General features: G+C 44.7%; 1 protein-coding gene across 2 annotated transcripts in view; it reads left to right on the top strand.

Annotated features, from left to right (window-relative positions):
- Nucleotides 1–6,895: 6,895 nt before the first annotated feature.
- Nucleotides 6,896–20,795, top strand: part of EXT2 (exostosin glycosyltransferase 2) — a gene marked incomplete at both ends in the record, with an annotated part of 72,118 nt that continues 58,218 nt past the window's right edge. Inside the window, 6 exons of one of the 2 annotated variants that reach the window (XM_084262963.1) lie at nucleotides 6,896–7,431; nucleotides 7,595–7,684; nucleotides 12,522–12,638; nucleotides 15,782–15,977; nucleotides 19,433–19,572; nucleotides 20,427–20,520. In XM_084262963.1, coding sequence (XP_084119089.1) covers nucleotides 6,896–7,431; nucleotides 7,595–7,684; nucleotides 12,522–12,638; nucleotides 15,782–15,977; nucleotides 19,433–19,572; nucleotides 20,427–20,520 — 1,173 coding nt within the window. Of the gene's footprint in view, nucleotides 7,432–7,594; nucleotides 7,685–12,521; nucleotides 12,639–15,781; nucleotides 15,978–19,432; nucleotides 19,573–20,426; nucleotides 20,536–20,795 lie in introns of both variants that reach the window. The other variant, XM_084262964.1, reaches the window with a different exon arrangement.

Genomic DNA, 20,795 nt, shown 5'->3' with positions numbered 1-20,795 from the left:
AAACAAAAAAAGATGCTGATAGGGAGATGTTTAAGGACTCTGTGTCCATGTGTCCCCCTGCATTTCTTTCTGTTTCCAGTGTTTTGAGCAATAGGCAAACAGAGCAGTACCTGAAATGATCATAGAATCGTATAAATTTTTAGGTTGGAAAAGACCTTTGAGGTCATTGTATCCAACCATTAACCCAGCACTGCCAAACCATGTCCCTAGACACCAAGCCTACACCTCTCTCAAACACCTCCAGGGATAGTGAGTCAATCCCTTCCCCAGGCAGCCTGTTCCAGTGCTCACCCTTTTGGTGAAGACATTTTTCCTCATACCCAATGTAAGCCTGCCCAGTTCAACTTGAGGCCATTTACTGTTGTCCTATCACTTGTTACTTCAGAGAAGAGACCAACATCCACCTCACTACAGCTTCTGCCTTTCAGGAAGATGTAGAGAGTGATAAGGTCCACCCCCAGCCTCCTTTTCTCCAGGGTAAATAACCCCTGTTCCCTCAGCCTCTCCTCATAGGACTTGTGCTCCAGCCCTTTCACCAGCTTTGTTGCACTTCTTTAAACATTCTCCAGCACCTCAATGTCCTTCTTGTAGCCCAAAACCTGAACACAGTATGCAAGGTGCAGCGTCATCAGTGCCAGGGGGGACAGAGGGGCGATCACTTCCCTTGCCCTGCTGGCCACACTAACTGTGACACAAGCCAGGATGCTGTGGCCACCTGGGCACACTGCTGGCTCATACTCAGCTGGCTGCTCGCCAGTTACCCCAGGTCCTTTTCTGCCTGTCGGCTTTTCAGCCCCTCCCATGTAGTGTTGCATGAGGTTGTTGTGACCCATGTGCAGGACCTGGCACTGAGCCTTGTTGAGCCTCACAGAATTGGTCTTGACCCATCTATTCAGATCTCTCTGTAAAGCCTTCCCACCCTCAAGGAGGTCATCACTCCTGCCCAAGTTGGTGTCCTCTGCAAACTTACTGAGGGTGCACTTGACGCCCCCATCCAAATGACTGATAAAGATGTTAAGTGGAACTGGCCCCCATACTGAGTCCTGGGGAACAGCACTTGTGACTGGCCACCAGCTGCTGGAGGGATGACATCCAGAAGGATCTTGCCAGGCTTGAGAGGTGGGCCTGTGCGAACTGCATGAAGTGCAGAGGCCTGCACATGGGTTGGTGCAATCCCAAGCACAACTACAGGCCGGGCGGAGAATGGATTGAGAGCAGCCCTGGGGAGAAGGACTTGGGAAGGCTGATTGATGAAAAGCTCAACATGAGCCAGCAATAGGCGTTTGCAGTCCAGAAATCCAACTGTGTCCTGGGCTGCATCTAAACCAGCGTGACCAGCAGGTCAAGGGATGTGATTCTGTCCCTCTGCTCTGGTGAGACCACCCCTGGAGTGCTGCATCCAGCTCTGGGGTTCTCAGTACAAGAAAGATACTGAGCTGTTGGAGTCCAGATGAGGGACACCATGAGAACCAGAGGGCTGGAGCACCTCTCCTATGAGGACAGGCTGAGAGAGTTGGGCTTGTTCAGCCTGGAGAAGGCTCCAGGGAGACCTTACTGCAGCCTTCCACTACCTGGAAGGGTCCTAACAGGAAAGATGGAGTGGGAATTTTTGTCAGGGAATGTAGTGATAGGACAAGGGGTGATGGGTTTAAACTAAAAGAGGGCAGATTTAGGTTAGACATTAGGAAGAAATTCTTCCCTGTGAGGGTGGTGAGGCACTGGTGCAGGATGTCCAGAGAAGCTGTGGCTGCCCCCTCCCTGGCAGTGTTCAAGGCCAGGTTAGATGGGGCTTTGGGCAACCTGGGCTAGTGGAGGGTGTCCCTGCACATAGCAGGGAGGGTGGAACTAGATGACCTTTGATGTTCCTTCCAACCCAAACCAGTCTGTGATTCTATGTGTATTCCATCAGAGGAAAACAGAGTGGCAAGATACACTTGTTCTTCATTCCAGCTAATGCTTAATTTATTACCAACTTACATAAAATGATGGCAACCAAATAGCAATGAGGTCCTAAATTATCTGCAGACAAGAAATGTACTAAAGACTCTAAGATGGTTATAAATACTCTACTTTTTGTCCTCAGTTTGCCCCATAGGTTATTTTTAGCAAACAGCCAGTCGACCTTATCAAGAAGAAGAATCAAAAATAGGTTGGAAAAACACTGCAAGGAAAGGCTATTTTTAGCTCTCTGTCTATTTCCTGCTGCTATCCAGCAAGGTCTGATAGCAAAGCTCGTGCACAAGCGCTTGGTTATTCTAGGCAAGCACTTGTCATGACCTGTTCTCTCCCTGAATGCCTCACTTCAGAGAGCATTCAATTGATTAAAGATTAATGCATCTGCAAACCGTGACAGCTGAAAGCTTTAGGGAGGAGGGAAAATACACCAACAGAGTGTTCTGATCTGCATCTTTCTGCCACATTACAGTTCCTCTGAAGGGAACACTTGCCTAACTGAATATCCTCAGGTCTCACGTCCTTCAGCGTGAGTTGCAGTAGCACAACTCCAAAGGGTATTTCCGTTTCTTTTTCCCTTCAGTGCAGGAAAGCAGCAGAGGACAGAGAGTTACAGACTTCAAGCAGATCGCTGTATTGACCAGTGGCATCAGTCACAAACCAGCAGCAGCTGGTGTATGATGGACCGGCTCAACCGATAAAGCTGTGCAGTTTGCTGCTAGGTACAGTTTATCGATCAGACTGACTATAAACTCAACTGATACAAATGAGCAAATCATTTGGTTTCAAGACATAAAGCAAGAGTGAACCAAGGCAATGACCAGGCTATCACAAGATCCTGCATTCTCTTACATTAGAAACTCATTTAGCCCAGTACCTTACCCATTGGTAGTCACTGTTAATGATTTTTTTTATTATCTATGATTTTTTCAAGTTATGCCAAGCATAAAAGAAAAGATGTCCCCAAGACATTAGTTTTCCCCCTTCATATTTGCCTTGTAAAATTATCTCCTTTTTTCTACAGAGGTGCCACCAGCATGAGGTGCACCAAAGCCTCACCTGCAGCCACTTTACAAGACATGGTATCAGAAGGCTGAGTGTTTCTTTCTTTTTTGTATGCTGATCATCCCAGCAGAAAATACACGATGCTGTATGTGACAAACGTATGGCGTGGTGGCAAAGCCCTTAAAAACAAATTCTCAGATGACCCCCAAGGAGTTATATAAGGCAGGATGTAAAAGGGTAAAGCAAAGGGAGGTAAAACATCTGATTTCTCTTGTGCTTTTATAAAAAAAATGATAGCCTGTTTTTCAGATGCTGATGAATCTTTTTACAAGCTATAAATGGCAACCTGGATTCTAAAAATAGACACTATGCTGCAGACTTGTCTGGCTTAGCTACATCACTGGAATACAAACAGGCTCCCTGATGCGGTTTCAGGGAAATCTCTATCAGAAGAGACTACCTCCTCCATTTTTCTTGCTATCTTGAGATAAAATAGCCGATGCTGCTTGGATTTCATTAATTCTACCTTTTAATAAAATTGCTCTGCTTTCCAAATTTTCCTACAGGGATGAAATGATCATCAAGCCTCCATGAATATTTCAGCTGCAATTGATTCGATGCACAGAGCAGGGAGGCAGAAGAAGAGCCCATAGTCACCGCATGGGCTGGCACAGGCTGCACTCTGCAGCCCCCCCCGCCCCCCCTTGGCTGCACGTGGACCAGCCAGTGTCCCAGTCACGTGACAGGGCTGTGGATCCCCCTCCCTGGGTCAGTCACATCCAGGCTCCTTGCTGCGGAGATCCCTGTGCTCATCCCTGCAGCCCCAGCACTAATGTTTCTCCATTCTGATTCATAAAATCGGTCGCTGTCCACCCTCTGGAAGGAGAATTCACACCTCTGGTTTATGAACAGGGCAGGTTGCAGCAATTTCAAGCTGATGGTTTGAAACCAGAAACATGACATGTTCTAATAAACTCTAGTAACTCACACCAGGGAGGAGGGAAAAAGCAGTACCAGCTCAGAAAGAGACATTTTAAGATCTGAGTTCTTTCTGAGTTAGCTTTGAATGTCACAGACACGATGAAAAAGGCAGCAGTGAGTCTGAGGAGAGCGCTACACCACCTGCTATGCAACGTGTGTGAGAAGAGGCTGAGAGATGAGAAAGCACCACAGTGACAGCATTTATCCTTTCTTGCGGGAGTACTGAGCTGTCTCTGGGCATGCACGTGGATGGCTTTGCAGGAAGCGGTTTTCCAAGGGCAGGTGAAGTGAAAGAGAACTAACCCATTGCTGACAGCCAAGGCTCTTTAAGGACGTTACGCTCTCTGGGCATGTGAGAGAGAGACTCATTTTAGTGGTTCAGAGGAGGGACAGGTACAACTCCTCCCCCCATCCTTTCCCAGATACACATCATAGGATACCACACCATTGTATATAAGATAAAAATATTTAAAAAAATGGATAAAAGGAAAATTGAAGAGGGGATTAATACATTTCAGGCCAGCAAAAGCTGATGCTGTGACATACATGTGATAAGAGTCTTTAAAAGAGCTAAGGATTATGGGATAGGCCAGAGCTGGCCTGTCTCCCCATCCTGCAGGTATTGTATCCCAGGAAGCAGAGAGCTTCTGGCCCAGAGATCAGGTGGTTTAAGAGAAGTCACCCTAGCAGGGTATTTCTCAGTTCTGGTAGCCCTGTGGCTGCTGCAATGTGCCCCAGAGACCTGCAGCTTTACAAAACAGAGGACTTCCTCCCCAAACAGCCAGTATCTGTCCTCAGATTGGCAGGTGAGAACTGTTTACAGGTGGAAGATGTAAACTCATAATTCATTCCCTCATCAGTGGCCGATCACAGTCAGAGCCTGCTGGTACCAGCCCAGTGAGCAGGAAGTTGCAGCCTGCAGCATCTCACCTACATTCTGTCGTTTTGCAGAGGGTCGGTTTGTCAACAGACCAAGCCAGCTCCTGTTTTTGGGAGAGGAACTGTTGTTGGTGATTCAGGCACAGCTGGAGTTTTGCACAACAAATTAATTCTGCCCTTTCTGACAGGAAAGGGGTTGGTTCAAGCTACTCTTGGGAAGAATCTGGGTAAGGCATGGCCTTAGGTTTTTGTCTGACTGAAGTAGTGAGATCTGGCAGGCTGGAAATCACAGAATCATGGGGGTTGGAAGGGACCTCCAGAGATCATCGAGTCCAAACCCCCTGCCAAACCAGGTTCCCTAGGACAAAAAGTGACCCCAGAGTCCTCAGTCAAAGAGAGAGTGAAACGTAGCTTTGGAAAGGCACCCAGAACCGGAAGAAAGCCAGCCAGGAATGCAGAGGTATGGAAAACCAGGGCAGTGGTGGCTCATCGGCACACGTTTCGTACACCCAGATCAACACCAGCGCTGCCCTGGTTGCCTTGCTGGCCGGGGAGGTGCCCTCCGCCGCGGGGAGCGGCCGGCTTGAATCCTGCTTCAGTCATAGGGCAGCAAAGGCGCCAGAGGCCAAGACAGCTCCCCGAAACAGAAAGCGGCTTTCTGCGGGGTGCGGCGGGGCTGTGTGGGGGCGGGGGAGGAGAAGCGGGCGCAGGCTTCCGCTGGAAAGGTCCGCGGCTTCTTCCCTAAGCCAGGGCCCGAGTCCCAGGCGAACTCAAAGCGGTGTTAAGCCCCGCGCCTGGCGGCGGGGCTCGGCCCGGCTGCTGGGCGGCGCCCCGGCCTTGCCCGCGGTCTTCCCGCGCAGCGCCGCCCTCCCGCCGCGGCGGGGCGCTCTTGGCGGCGGGATTGCCGGGCCCTGACGCTCTTCGGTGGCGGCGCCGGTGGGCTGTGCGCATGCGCAGGTTGCCCCTTGCCACAGCGGGAGGGTTGTGGCCGCCCGGCTTGCCGGTGGTGGTTGCTGCCGGCCGGGCCCCGCTAAGCCCCGCTCCGTGGGGCCGCCGGCGAGCTGGCGGCGCGGGCGGTGGGGCCTGAGCGACTGCGGGTGGAGGTGAGCTCGGGCGGCGGGGGGACGCGGCCCGCTCTGGCTGGGCGCCGTGTGGGGAGGCCGGGTCGAGCCGGGCTGTCGTGGGGGTCGCCGGCGGCGTCCTACCCTTTGCCCGGGTGATTCTGTCCGCTGAGCTGCCGCGGCAGGGCGGGGAGAGCGGGAGCCGGGGGAGCGGCGGTCGGGCGGCTCTGTGCCGGGCAGCGCGGCACCCTGCCCGGGCTGGGGCTGCCCTGGGCAGGCGGCGGCTCCCGCGTCTGTGGCGTCCCGGCATCGCTCTGCTTCCCGTTCAGCCGGTGCGCCTTGTTCCCGTTACTTCTGACGCTCCGGACGAGCCGGGTTTGTGCCCGCAGGCGGCCCGAGTGCGCAGCGTGAAAGTGACGGTGCGGTTCCACGGGTGGAGAGCTGCGTTTCACCCAGGGCCTCTTCTCCCTGGGTTTAGCTCTAGACACGCTGCCCAGGGCCTCGAATGCCACGAACGTGTAGTCTTTGTCACAATGTCAGTGGTTCTGGTGCTGTATTGGGAGGGAGGAATAATGTGGTTAACTGCCAGAGGCATGTGGAAGGCTTTTAGTTATAAAGCTGATAGTAAGGTAGCGTGCTGGTACCTGTACTGGTAACAGTGTAACGTGTATCTTGGCTCCTACAGCAGGCTTTAAAAGCAGCTGCCTGAATCGAAACATAGAAGCCATTTAAATCTGAAGCTTTTAATTGGTCAGTGTCATTCCATCGCAGCCAGGCCCAGCAAAAAACAGTTTCAAGTTGTCCCCTTGCCGAGTGTCAGCCCCAGTTGGCATCGTACATTGGGGTGGGACACGTGAGCCTCTGAAGAAATTTTACTGTCATCTGCTGAGGCAAAGAACCTGTCTCGAAAGGGTTGTGTGTTTCTCTGCATCGTGATAACTATCTGTCTCTTCCAGAGCTCATCCTAAAACCTCTTTCTTTATATTTTGTAGAGACAAGAAATAATTGATTCCATTATGTGTGCATCAGCCAAATATAACACCCGGGGTCCAGCCCTTATCCCCAGGATGAAAACCAAGCATCGTATCTACTATATTTTTCTCTTTTCCATAGTCCTGGTTGGCCTGATTGCCACAGGAACGTTTCAGTTCTGGCCTCACTCCATTGAGTCATCCAGTGACCGGACAGTTGAAAAGCGCAGTGTCCACGATGTGCCTGTGGTCAAGCTTCCTGCTGACAGCCCCATTCCTGAGCGAGGAGACCTCAGCTGCAGGATGCACACCTGCTTCGATGTCTATCGCTGTGGCTTCAATCCCAAAAACAAAATCAAGGTATACATCTACTCACTGAAGAAGTATGTGGATGAATATGGGACGCCTGTGAGCAACACTATCTCCAGGGAATACAACGAGTTGCTGACTGCCATTTCTGACAGTGACTTCTACACTGACGATGTCAACCGGGCCTGCCTCTTTGTGCCGTCCATAGATGTCCTCAACCAAAACACACTCCGTATCAAGGAGACAGCCCAGGCTTTGGCACAGTTGTCCAGGTACTTCCTGAAACTTCATTGTGTCAATTTAAAGAACACAAAGTGGAAAAATCTAATGGTGGAGGGGAAGATGCAGTGAGTCAGAGCCAGGCTTTGCCAGAACATACCATCCGCATGTAGAGAACACCTTTCTAATCATTGTCTATTTCTTATTTTGTCTTAGGTGGGATCGTGGCACAAATCACTTGCTCTTCAACATGTTGCCTGGAGGGCCACCAGACTATAACACTGCTCTAGATGTTCCTAGAGATAGGTATGTGTTTTGGTGTGTTGGAATGCACAGACCTGGGTTTAAGTGACGCTGAAGAAGCAACACTCTCGGAAGTGTAGCTGATAGTAAAGGACATGATTCTTAACCCTTACAAAGCTGGAACATAACTTCACCTATTCCCAAAATAAGGAGGTAGAAGAGTCCTTCTCATGTATAGGGCGGTGTTTGCTCCTCAAATCTTGACAGTTTAGCCCCAGCCTGGGGCTGGCAGCATTTGCTTTTAACTGTTGAGCTTGCTGTAAGGGTGGAGAATCTTGAGGTTAGACCTGTATCTTGCATGCTACTGAACCTGAACATCCCATTTGCTTTAAATTAAAAGTGTGAGATTGATTGTAGCTACAGCTTTCTGATAAATGTGAGATGCTTGGAGGTCATTTTGAAGCAACTTGACAAAACTATGGTGAATTTCAGTGGCTTTTGTTATCTTAATAATTACATTGTATTAGTAGTTGGTAAATGCTCTTAGTTATTCTCTGACAAGCGTGTTGGAAAATACTTGCCAGAAACTTACAAGGCATAAATCCTGAGCTGACTTTTTGCTTGAAGAATAGTTAACTTCTGGAAACAGGAAAGGAGGTTGTAAGACAAAATTGTAATCAGAGTAAGACAAACTTACTTAGCCTGGATACTGTTAGTGAGTGTGTTTCTACTAGATTAGCCTATATGTGTTTAGTTCTGCTGAGTTAGGTCCCTCTAGTGAAGTCTGAGGTTAATTTTCTTCTGCTAAATGGCCACAAAAACTCACCTAGTACATTGGATCTTTGCTGAGATGATTGTGAATGGCATGTGTCTCGATTTCTTTGCACCAAAGGCGATTTAAAGTGTTGTTCGTTCGGTGTCAGAACAGAATGTCTTTCTTCTGGACACAATCAAAGAGTAAGTTTACTCACTGTAATTACATCACTGACTAAGAAGTAAGGCCTTAGTGTTTTACTTCTCTGCATTAAATACGTTATATGCATGTGAGTTAGCCTGAAGAGGGCAGTCAAGCATCATTCTTACATAAACAAAACTTAGTAAATTTGTCATCTTAAGATTTATGTTTCTTAAGGGCAATTTTCATTTGACAATGCTCTGTTTAATGTAACAGACAGCTCTGGGACTACGTGTTTGTGGATGCATGTGTTTATGGAAGAAGTAGATTTATTAATTGAATGCAATAGATGTCTTAAACTGCATGACTTTTTTTTGAACTTTTTTGTGTCAAATGTCCATTTATATTTGGCATTATGTGTCTTGGCTTAATATGCAAGAAATATAATGTTTTCATAGGTGTTTGTTCTCAGTGTTTGTCGTGCTAATGTGGAAAGCAGAGTAATCTGGATTAAAAAATGAAATAATTTTTGGCATACAGCTTTTGTAGCTTGCCAAAGTGACTCCCCCTGCAGCTGTACAATCACTAGCTGTAATACATGAGTGGCAATAACAGTGCTTGGGATGGAGAAAAGGTGGAAACATCTTTGCATAGGCAGCCAGCAGGGATTCGGTGTAGTAAAGAACCTATACTATAGGTCACAGGTGCAAAGGCAAGTGAGCTCTGAAATAGTCAGTAGTATGGACTTAGTCCTGGAAGGGCCTGAGTGGTGCAGTATTTTGGAGACCTCTGGAGATCTTAGTTCACATCTAACAGAACAAGTGACCTGGGTGTATTTTCTTAATTTGACTATGCCCACAAGTGTGAGGGATAACAAAGGGCGAAGGACAGTTGTTTGTAACCTCATAGGGTGAGAGGCTGCAGGCCAAAATAAAGGTGTGTTGGCAGAATTTGTTTGGTTTTTGAACTGGTCTGAACTGCACCAGAACAACTCCAGAAAGACTGGATTTGGGGGGTTTTTTTGGTTGCTCATGAAATACCTGGGTAATATTTGTGAAGGTTTTACAGGGAGTGTGCCCTGCTTTCTCAATTCAGCACATATCAGTGATCTTATATAGTTGAATGGTAAGTGAATCATGGGGTTTGATAGAGTTGTGTTCTGTTGATTTGCTGCAGAATACTAATCCAGGTTAAAAAATACCTTGTACACAAAGGAGATATTTTTACATCTGGAAAAGTCTTTAGCTAAATTACCTCACTAAGGGGTTGTTTGGTAAATCTTTAAATCCAATCTCCAAGACAGTGTAAAAGTGCATTATTCCTTTGTTTCAAGGATGGAAGTCTGCCTTGTGGGCATGGAGGCTATGTTGCTGGTGTTAGCTGCCGTAACATATGTAATCTCCTGCCATAGAACTTAACAAATAGGCTCTTTATTATTTGTGGATAATTACTATTGAATTTGATACAATAATGAAGATGAAAGGATTTCTTTTGTAGAGTTACCCTGTATTTGTAGAATCGAATATACGAACTAAGATCCTTGTCGTTCTGCTTCAGTTGATTGGTTGGGTTTCAGTGACTTGTGAAGTTTGGCAGAAAGATGGTGGTGGCAATGGGGTGGAAACTTTTATAGAGTACAGACCAGTTGGGGTGCTTTCTGGAGAGAAAGAAGGATTGATATCTGAAAAGTGGTGGAAAGTTGCTGAGGAACAGGCTTTTTTCTCCCTGATCAGTGCAATTTAAAGATTATTTGCCTTGAGTACATTAGGAGTTTATCTGTCCTCCCTTATTGCACTGTACAGTGAAAATCAGAGTGGAGTTATTTAACTGGTGTTGGTTCCCTGTGGGTTTATTTAGGTAAAAATCTGCATGACACACACCTGCTTTCTCAAGGCTGATGAGGTGCTGCCATGTTTTCAGCGGATCCAATTAAAACAATCTGGTTGTAGTTTCCCAATTAGGGGGGAGGTTAAAAAAAAGAGGAGAGGGATGTGAAGTGTAACAGCAGCAATATCCAAGCCAGTTTTTTCTCCCTGGTTGTAACTCAGTTAATATGGATAAGACAAAGAATATGCAGCTTCAAGGGTGAGACCTAGTCATAGCAGCGTTGTATGTGGCATCAAAGTGAAGGAGCATTGGAAAGGAATCCAAAATAATCACTTGATTTGGGACATAAATTCTCACTCAGCATGTACTTGATTTATCATCCTGTTCTCGAGCTGATTTCTGCTCCTGCCATATTTTGTGTTCTGAGGGAAAAGTAATAAAGGGCAAGTTGTTTTGATTTTGTAATTGTCATCGAGCTGAAATTAGTCTTTAATCCAGAGCCTGGGGTTTTCAGAGAGCTTCTTAAATGACACTTAGGGCTGTTTGGCTGCTTGGGTGAAGTCACATTTCTAGCAAAGTGTGATTGTAGTGCCTGAGCAACTGTGCTGTGGCTCAGAGCAGGAAGTGAAGTATCCTGTGGGACATCTGACGGGAGTTGGATCAGGCAAAACATACTAGTATTTATCCGGAGTGTCATGTTCTGGGAAAAAACAATAGGTCTTGGATGATAACTAGGTATAAGGATAATCTGTTGTACAACAGCTGTGGAAAAACTGTTTCTCTGAGCACTGTATGCAGGATTTCGTTCAGTGATACCTGAAAACATGAACATTGGCTAATGAATTGTCAGTGCCTTGTCCAGACTCACCTTAACTTTTTGTTCTCATGTGGCTCTTCTGATTTTGATGACACTTGCCTGCTCCAATCTGAACTGTGACAGTATGCAAGCTTTTGGGTGTACTCACAGCTGCTACAGCAGGTAGAGCTCCTACAAGCTCGGCTACACGTTTTCTGTAGTGCCTAGTGTAGTAGCGACTGTGCTCTTGCCACAGAGGAGAGAAAATGGAATCAGAGAAGCGTTTTTCTCCGAACTACTTTGTGTGGTACCTTCAGGAGACCCGGTATTCCTGGGACGACTTAGAATATAGCACACCCTGCTGTTTGCTAACAAAGGACTGGGAGTTTGATCGGCTGAGAAGTCTCACAAAAGCAGCTCAGATTCAGCTGCTTTGGGAAACTGGATGATGTGTTTATGGTGCCACCTGGTCGCTGGAGTCGAAATGGCAGCTGAAAAGCTTGATGTCTGCTAGCATATTTCAAAGCAGGCTGGTTTGGGATAGGAGATAGTACCAGCCTGTGTTTTCTGGCATTGCTTTCCTCAGTGCACATGGTTCCCTTCTGTTTCTTAAAGCTCTTCTGTGTGGTGAAAGGCTGCCCCATCTAGAAAAAGCCACAGACAATCAGGGCCATCCTGTTGGAAGATTGAATTACATCTTAATTTGCCAAACTTTGACTCCCATGCTCTCCAGCACCAAGTGTCCCAAGCAGCCTTCACTGGTGGAAGTTAGTTTTTTTGTTAATAGCATTTTTTTGTAGTATAAAACCAAATTTCACTAGTTTGTGTGACTTTGAAAATGCAGTTGCAAATAACACCATTTGATTTTTCCAGCTCGAGAAGTCAGGACTCATTGCCAAAATACTGTGCTTTTATACCTGGACTTGTATCTGGCGTAGACCTTGTCTCTAATGCTTTGAGAGCTGTGCCCTGTTTTAGTGTAGGCATCGAGGAATGCCTTAACTAGTATAAATAAGAATGTATTTCTTTAAATTAAAGTTGACTTAGGACATGTAAGCTTGCAAAAATGCAAAATTATCATGATGACTGCAATAGATTAAATTTCCCTATATTCATGCAAAAATGGTCTTTCCTCAGCAATCTTAAGCAATCTGAAGTATTCTGGTGATGCCTAGATTCAATCAGGCAGTAAGCCCAGCTCACAAAAACTAAAGTGAACCTAAACACTGCATAAAAAAACCTGCTGCTAACAAAAGTTGAGGGAAAAACTTACCTCAGAGCATGTATCTACTTGGTGCTCTGGAAATGACTGTCAGTAAATCACACTTGGAGTTTGAATGGTGTGTGTACTCTGCTAAGTCATTTTTTGTTGTATTTTTCAGAGCTCTGCTGGCTGGGGGAGGCTTCTCCACGTGGACTTACCGACAAGGCTACGATGTCAGTATCCCAGTGTACAGCCCGTTGTCGGGAGAAGTGGATCTGCCAGAAAGAGGACCAGGGTAAAGCAATTCCCATGAATTGGACAAAGTATATTCAATATCACATTTAATATTCATGCTGATAAAATATAAATACTGCACTAACTTGGTGGTGGGCTCGGGTGGCTTTGTAAGGGTTGCTGTGCTCTTGCATGACTCTTACTATTCAAATATATGATGGTTCTGATGCTAATGGCCTTGGCTCATCTGCCAGCGTGTGGTTTATCTATTTTTGGAGTGGTTATTTTTTTCCCCATTCTAGAAGCTGAACTGTGAAATATGGCATTGTTTCTAGTAGAGTTAGATTCCATCTTTCCAGTGAGCTGACAAAATATTTCAGATAAAAATGAAAGTAGTTGCTAATATGTTTGGTTTCTTTAAGTAGAGCAGGGCAGTAATTCAAAGCAGTAGCGATTCCCTAAGAAATGATCAATTCAGATAATTTATTTTAGGGTATGTAAAAGTGAAGTGATGCCTAAATACCCTGCTATTGCAGTGATAAAAGACGTGTGCTGTACCTCCCTTGTGGCTCGAGAGAAGGGATCACAGAGGTCAACAGGAATGCCTCAGTATCAGCCAGTGGAAACTTTGAATTGATGCCTCAGAAATCTGGAATCAAAACTCACTAGCCTTGGTGACTATGAAGCAGGTGTTGTTTATTGCAGTGCTGGGCACACAGTGGATCGCTCCTCCAAACGTGTGTGCCCATTAAAGCCAAATTTCTCATATTTATGCAGATTAACTATACATATTCATGGTAATTTCTAAGAAAAGGCAGGGTTATGCAAATTATTTGCAGGAAGTCAATTATATTAATTCCTCCCAGATCGAGCATGCTCAGTGACACTTAGGGCTGCTCCAGGTTAGATACCATGGTTGGTTACAGGACAGACTTGTGCAGCAGTGATGTCCTTTGCTCACACTCTTTATGTTTCTGCTTGTGATGCTCCTGGGTCAGGCCAGCGCAGGGGCACCTGAATGCATCCCAACTGATTCTGCATGGACCTCAAGTATCATTACAGCCTGAAACGGTGGAAGGGCGCTTTGTACTTCTGCCTGGACAGCATGAACACGATGACAGTCTTCAGCATATATAGAAACCATTATAAGGAGAGATCCAGTCGTGCTATGTCTGGTTTTAGGTCCAATAAGGACAACTGGTGATGCAATGCATGAATCTGTTTGGTGGACGTGGTGGAGCTTCCGGAGTACCATCTAGTGGCCAGTTAGCAGTACTAATTGAACCACAAAATGCTTTAGGTGGGAAGGGACATTTAAAGGTCATCTAGTCCAAGCCTCCCAGGGACACCTTTAACTAGATCAGATTGCTCAGAGCTTCATCAAGCCTGACCTTGAATGTCTCCTGGAAACACATTTGGTTTGATTGCTTCGTGCAGGAGGAGTGTGGCAAGGGAAAGATGGTCAGAATGAGTTGTTACATTTCAGTACACCAGTGTGCTGTCTCCTAGGAGCTGGTATGTACTTCCTTTTGTAGCAAGACTTGGTAGCTAGATTTTGAGTGTCGTAGGATGATGACAGTTTAAAGGTAAAATTATATTCTAAACTTGCATACAAACAGACCATCATTTTAGCTCATTATAGGTGTTCATTATCTCTCATCTGCAGCAGTGTGTCCTTTTTTAAGACAAATCCTTTTTATTCCTCTTACGGAGCTGAACCGAGGGTCTTTGATTTACTCTCCTTTTTAATGGGATAGCTTAAAGTGTTTTAAATGCACCTTTGCTAGGAGTACATTTTCTGTAGAGCTGCTGGTTGCAAGTTGGTAGCAGCTGGAGGCTTGGGAAAAATGACTTTAAAAATAATTCTGCACAAGTCTCATCTGCTGTTTGGAGCACCTAAAGTGAACAGCATGAAGATGTGTAGAGGAGGTGAGAGAAGCAGCAGGAGAGGTCTGGCTTTATAAAGTGTGTGTTTGTAGGTGTTTTCCCAGATGTAAACTAAAGGTAGCATCACGTGGAGTATAACTGGAATCTTAAGTATAGGCCTTGTGTTTCCTGTGCTCTTTTGGCAGTGTGAGAGCAGGCAGTTGCTGTGTGTTCCTTTTGCTGGGGAGCAATAGAGTGCTTTGACCTAGCTGACCTGCTTAAAAAGGAAACCAAAGTATATGACAATGAGCATAACAATTATGACATGTAGTTTGCCAGCATTGACATAACTTTTTGAAGCTGTGAGCACCTAACTTGAGACTGTACTTCTCTGTGTTTTACCTCTAGTGTTCGTTAGTGTCTTGAAACACTTCAGAATTTGTAGAATCATAGATTAGTTTGGGTTGGAAGGGGCATTTAAATGTCGTCTAGTACAACCCTTCTGCAATGAGCAGGGACATCTTCAACTAGACCAGGTTGCTCAGAGCCCCATCCAACTTGAGTGTGAATGTTTCCAGGGATGGGGCATCTACCACCTCTCTGGGCAACCTGTGCCAGTGTTTCACTACCCTCATTGTAAGAAACTGCTTTCTATTTAGACTGAGCATTAAGGGACATTTTAAATATAATGGGTTTTGGAGCATGGTAGGAGTTGAGAGTGAATGGGATGATAGGCCTTCTGCTTTGTCCTGGAAATGTTCTTTTATGTTGCCCAGAAGGGACATTATGGAATCACAGCTGGTGGTATGAGCTTGTCCTGTTTTAGTGTCACTGTATCAAGACTAAATGAGCACAGGGCAGCTGTGTTGTCCATTCAGAATCTTTCCTTAATTAAAATTGATGAGTAAGTACATGGTAAGAGAAACTAGCAGCAGGATTCAGTCCTTATCTACTTTCTTACAGTACACAAATACCAAACAAAAGAACAAACAGTCCTGGTACCAGTAGCAAACTGTTTTGATAGTTATATAAATAATATTTATTTCTCTTTATAATAGAGGTTAGGATGCAAGTGCCTATTCTAATGTAATAATCCACCTTTCCAAGTTCAGACTTACTTTAACTTGTAAATAATGCTGAGCCACTTACTATCCAAGATTTGACTACATTGCATCATTACCCTTTCCAGCCTTGTCTGAAAGTACGGTCTTGGCATGTGTCCACATTTAGTTAATCTTGCTCTGATTTTCCAGCATGGATGAAAATGTGTTCTACAGCACCTTGGAAGTCAACTCACGAGGCTGCCAGGTAACCTGGCTGTGATGTTTTTATTTCCAGTCCCCGCAGGTATTTCATTCTGTCATCTCAAATGTCTCTGCACCCGGAATACCTCTCTGAGCTGGAAGCTCTTCAGGCGGAGAATGGGGAATCAGTGTTGATCCTGGACAAGTGTACAAATCTGTCCGATGGGGTCCCTGCTGTTCGCAAACGTTGTCACAAGAATCAAGTCTTTGATTACCCTCAAGTGCTTCAGGTAAGGCAGTCTCTCCTGCAAACTTCTCTTCCCTTTGGTCACTGTCACAGGAGCTGTTTCTGGTTAACACTGGTAGGGTACTTCCTTGGTTTTAGTTAACTTGCTGGCTATGTTTTGTAAATGCAGAATTTATGATGGGTATATGATGGATATTATACTGTAACTTTCCTCTTACTTTTAAGAGGACCAAGAACTACGTACTCAAACAGAGGTGCAGACTTTGCTGCTATTTGGAAACATGGCTTATGTATAACAGCTCCATGAAACTAGTCATGACGATCTTCTAGAAACACAAGACAGCATGTGAATTTAAAAAATGATACTGCCAAATCCAGCAGCAATGAGAGGAGAAACTTTTGAAGGCCAGACAAAATTGTGGAAGAACATTGGAATCTATGCCATCCAGAATAACTGGCAAAGTGACCTGCAGCAGGCTTGAATTTGGAATTGATGTCTCTCCAGGCCTTCCTAGATGAATCTTGGAGAAGAGTCAATTGGAGAGAAGGTTAAAATCAACTTTAAAGAGCTTATGTGTAAATTTATTTGGGGGCAAAATAGAGCACTACATTGAAGGACAGTTGGTCAGATAGTTTTTATATGCAGCTTGGTTGTTAAACCCTTCAAAATTCTCTGTATAGATATGACACTGAGCTAGAAGACTTGTCAGCGTGCAGCTATGAAAACATGTAGGTGAAATGTGTTTCATGGCCTTGGCCCAACTTCCAGATGCCTTTTAATGTATCTCCTGAAGATAAAACTAGATAGCATTCTCAGCCCCCAGTGCCTTGTGGCAATTCACTAGCACAAGGCGCTTTGGCATTTAGTGTGGTAGGGTGAGTTACACCATAGGCCACCATGCTTCATCTGTGGCCACCAACACATAATTTGCCTTTGAACTTAAGCAAATAATGATAAAATAACAAACAAGCTGAGGAGAGGCAAAGTTTCCACTCTTCCTGTTATGTTGTGTAGGAAATACGCTTAAAATTCCTTGGGGGGGGGGAAAGGGGCACCCTGAGTCCTAAACTTTGAGCCATAAGGAAAAAAAGATAATATTTGTTTTATTTCTTTAAATACAGACTAGATTGCTCAAGGATAGCAAGTCAGGAATCTATGTCTCTATCTTACCATACATGATTTTATAACTCAGAAGGAAGCTGGCACATGCAGAGATTGTTAAAATACTTTCCTTTGCACAGCCCTGTGTCTCCCTTTGGAATGTCTGGCTGATAACAGTGGTGATGCGAGGAGATGTATTTATAGTAACCTTTGTCTAGACAGGAAAAATGGTTATCTGGGCAGATGAGCATGTGTGTCCACATCTGGGCCTCTTTTTTTATTCCCCCACCCCCCTGCTCCAGACCTTACTAGAGTCTCCTCCACCTGCTGCTATGATCTAGTGAGTCAGTGGTTAAAACGCGTCCTCATTCTCTCCGCTCCTTCCATTCCCCACGCCCTGCTTTTCCTTCTCTTCCTGGCTGAGAGTGGGGGGAAGAAGGGAGACTGTGATCGCAGCTCATCGTTTCCAGTGCTGCCTTTGCAGACTTCCTACTAGACAGGCTCTTGGGCTTCTGGGTTGCTGATGCTTCCTGTTAGCAGTCTTCTCCTGGATGAGATTGTCAAGGCTTTTAGTACTCTGTGGGTATCAGCGGGTATCAGCATGGTTCTTACAGTTGCGTTAGGAATCAGATGAAGAGCCAGGAACCCCCCTGGTATTTCCTAGTTCCATTATAGTGTTTTGCTGCCCTGCTGAGCCTCCTGGCTCTTTTTCTGCAGGCCACAGAATGCAAGATGGAAAGAGGTCATCTTAATCTGTGGAAGTCCCTGTGTCAGCTTCATAATTTTTTAGACTTAAGGAAATTACTGACTTGGGCTTTTGTGTAGCTGAACTCTATAGGCATTTATTTTGCAATCTTGAATCTGTAGCAAGATTGTGCTCCATGTCAGTGAGAGCTGAAGTCCCTCTTTACAGCGTGAGCGCAGTGTAGTCTAGAAGCCTTCTCTCCTGCAGTTTAAACTCATGGCTTTTTGTCTTGGGTGTTGTGGACATGACTGGATTATATTCTTCCTTTTGCTGCAACTTCTTTATGCCTTTGAAGCTCTCTTTAGCCATCTTCATCCTGCCTTCACTCTTTCAGAGCAAGTAGTACTGATCTAGTCAGTCTTCCCTTGTAGACTGTACTTTCAAGGTAAGTTATCATCCTATTTTTTCTCTTTTAACCCTGGAGGTGCATTGCCCAATATTGTGCACACTGCTCTGTCTGAGGTCTTTTTTACTGAGAAGAATGAGCGATTCCTTCAGGTCTCTTAGATTGAACTACTTTTTGCATTCTAATAAAACTCACGGGTGGAGTGGTAATTGGGGTTCTTTTTCAATAGCACAGCACTGCTGAACATGTTAATACACTTTCTTTTCCTGTCCTTTTGTAGGAAGTGTCCTCTTCTCCAAAGTGGAAAACATAGCCAGTTGCTTCATGCTTTGAATTTGTGCAGTTGGTTATTTTTATTGAAGTGTTGAACCCTGTGTGTATCAGTGGGGTTTTTTAGTCAATTTATCTAAATAATGTCAAACTCTAATCCCATTATCCGTTGTGCTTTCTAATCCTACAGTATTACAGGTATTGTCAGATATAGTAAGTATAGTCTTAATTCTGCTACTTGTTTAACTAAGGGTCACATTGAATACTGTTGCACATAAGAAAGATTATCTGGTCCACCACTGTTTTACCTGTGAGCCACTGCTAACTGCTTTATACTTAGAGGATTGTACCTATACGTAATGTAGCTATAAAGCCTGTGGTGGCTTTATCTAGCCCATGATTTCTTAATTTGCCTATGAAGATGCTAGCAAAGGTGATGTCAAAAGTGTTTTAAAGTTGAGCTATGAAATCTGTTAATTCTGTGCTCAGTGTAGAGCTGGATCAATGGAAGAAAATTAGATTGGCTTCACACAGTTTGTACTCAGTCATTTCTGTTTGATTGTTGCTCCTTTTGTTAGGCCAGACTTTTCAAAATATTTAACTTTCTCTCTTGAATTTTCTCAGAATTCTGAAGTTCAGCCATTAAAATAAAGCATAGACTAGTCCCATTAGCCATTTTCTTATCACAGAATCACAGAATTGTAGCGGTTGGAAGGGACTTCGAGAGATCATCGGGTCCAACCCCCCTGCCAAAGCAGGCTCCCTAGCTCATATTGCACAGATATCTCTCTGCTCGTGATATTTTTGACCTTCCGTGGGGATTAAGGTGTGTAATTATTTTGAATTAGCTAATAATCTAGAATACATTGGCTACATGGAACAGGTCTGTTTTCCTTTTGACTTATTTTTTACGAAAGGGAGGGCAGGAGAGCACGATGCATACATATGTAAGCACATGTAATACATATCTAATGTTTGATTTTAGGGTTTGTTTTTTTTTTCCTGATCTGTGTGTTTGATACCATTTGTTGGCAGGAGTCTACGTTCTGTGTCATTCTACGTGGAGCCCGCCTGGGACAGGCTGTGCTAAGCGATGTTCTTCAAGCTGGCTGTGTCCCAGTCATCATTGCTGACTCCTACATTTTACCTTTCTCTGAGGTTCTGGACTGGAAGAGGTTTGTACCCTCACCATTGTACATCAAACCACTGCGTAAGAGACTGTTGCATGCAGTGATTTGATTAAAATCTGTGTGATGAGTTGAATGAGCTGGGGGGTGCAGGGAATAGAATACAGAGAAAGAGATGGACAGTCTGCGATTGTCAGAAATAGGAAAGGAAAACAAAGGAGGCAGAGATGCCAGAGCATTTGGTTATCCTATAGTTGATGATATATTTTCTAAAACAGACTTCCTTTATTTTCTTGTGCTTGAATTCTGTGCCAACCTGTCTGCATTCAGGCTCTTTTAAGATGTGTAAATGCTAAAAACTTGCATCACTAAAATGCTAAATTCCCTGTATTGCATCTGTGATTCCATCTGAGACTGAAAGGTATAATTATTTTTGTAGCTGAGTACACTGTGTTAAGGGCTTGGATTATTTTTCCATGCATGCCCTATGCCCACTTACCTGATTCTAGGATAGTACGTACAAAGATTGCCAGTTTGTATACGTAGCACTGTGCATGCTCTTTACAGTTTGGTCGCTCCAAAAATCTCAGCTGACAGCAAGTTAGTGGCAAGGCAGAGGTGAGAGTTCAGAATATCTGTGTGTCTCTTTCTTCTGTTTTCATTAGATTGTCTGTACAGATTGGTCCACTGACTTTTGTGGCATTATCTCTAAGCAGACTGGTGGGTATTGTGAAGGAACTGCTACAGAATAATTAATTGGGCTGAGAGAAGACGGTTTCTTTCTGCTGATGTCTTTTTGAACCTGTCTTATTAGAATTGGACAAAAATCTGGTTTGGAAAAGCTGTTGACATTTTTTTAATGTAGAAGTTCTCTTTTTTTTTTTTTTTTTCTCTCCTTATAGGGCCTCTGTTGTCATCCCTGAAGAAAAGATGCCTGAAATGTACAGTATTCTGCAAAGTGTTCCCCAGCGACAGATAGAAGAGATGCAAAGACAGGTAAAGTACTGTACTGTAATGAAATTCTTTTCCTTTGTGGTTGGAGAGTAGGTACATATACCTGCCTTACTGTGAAATCTGTTGGTGTGCAGAAGAATCCATGGTACTTTTATGTTAACGTTTTGATTATTCAGCCCTCTTCCTTATGCTGAACATACCCATTTGCCATTGCTTTCCCTTGTGTCTCTACCCATCGCTGGTGCAGGTAAATGTGCTGAGCAGCAACTGTTAATCAGTGCTACATGGCCCATTGGCCCAGGAAGTTAGTGTGTTGC

Source organism: Gallinula chloropus (assembly GCF_964237585.1).
Source record: "Gallinula chloropus genome assembly, chromosome: 4".
Taxonomy (NCBI): domain Eukaryota; kingdom Metazoa; phylum Chordata; class Aves; order Gruiformes; family Rallidae; genus Gallinula; species Gallinula chloropus.
This window is presented reverse-complemented; position numbering and strand designations above follow the sequence as displayed.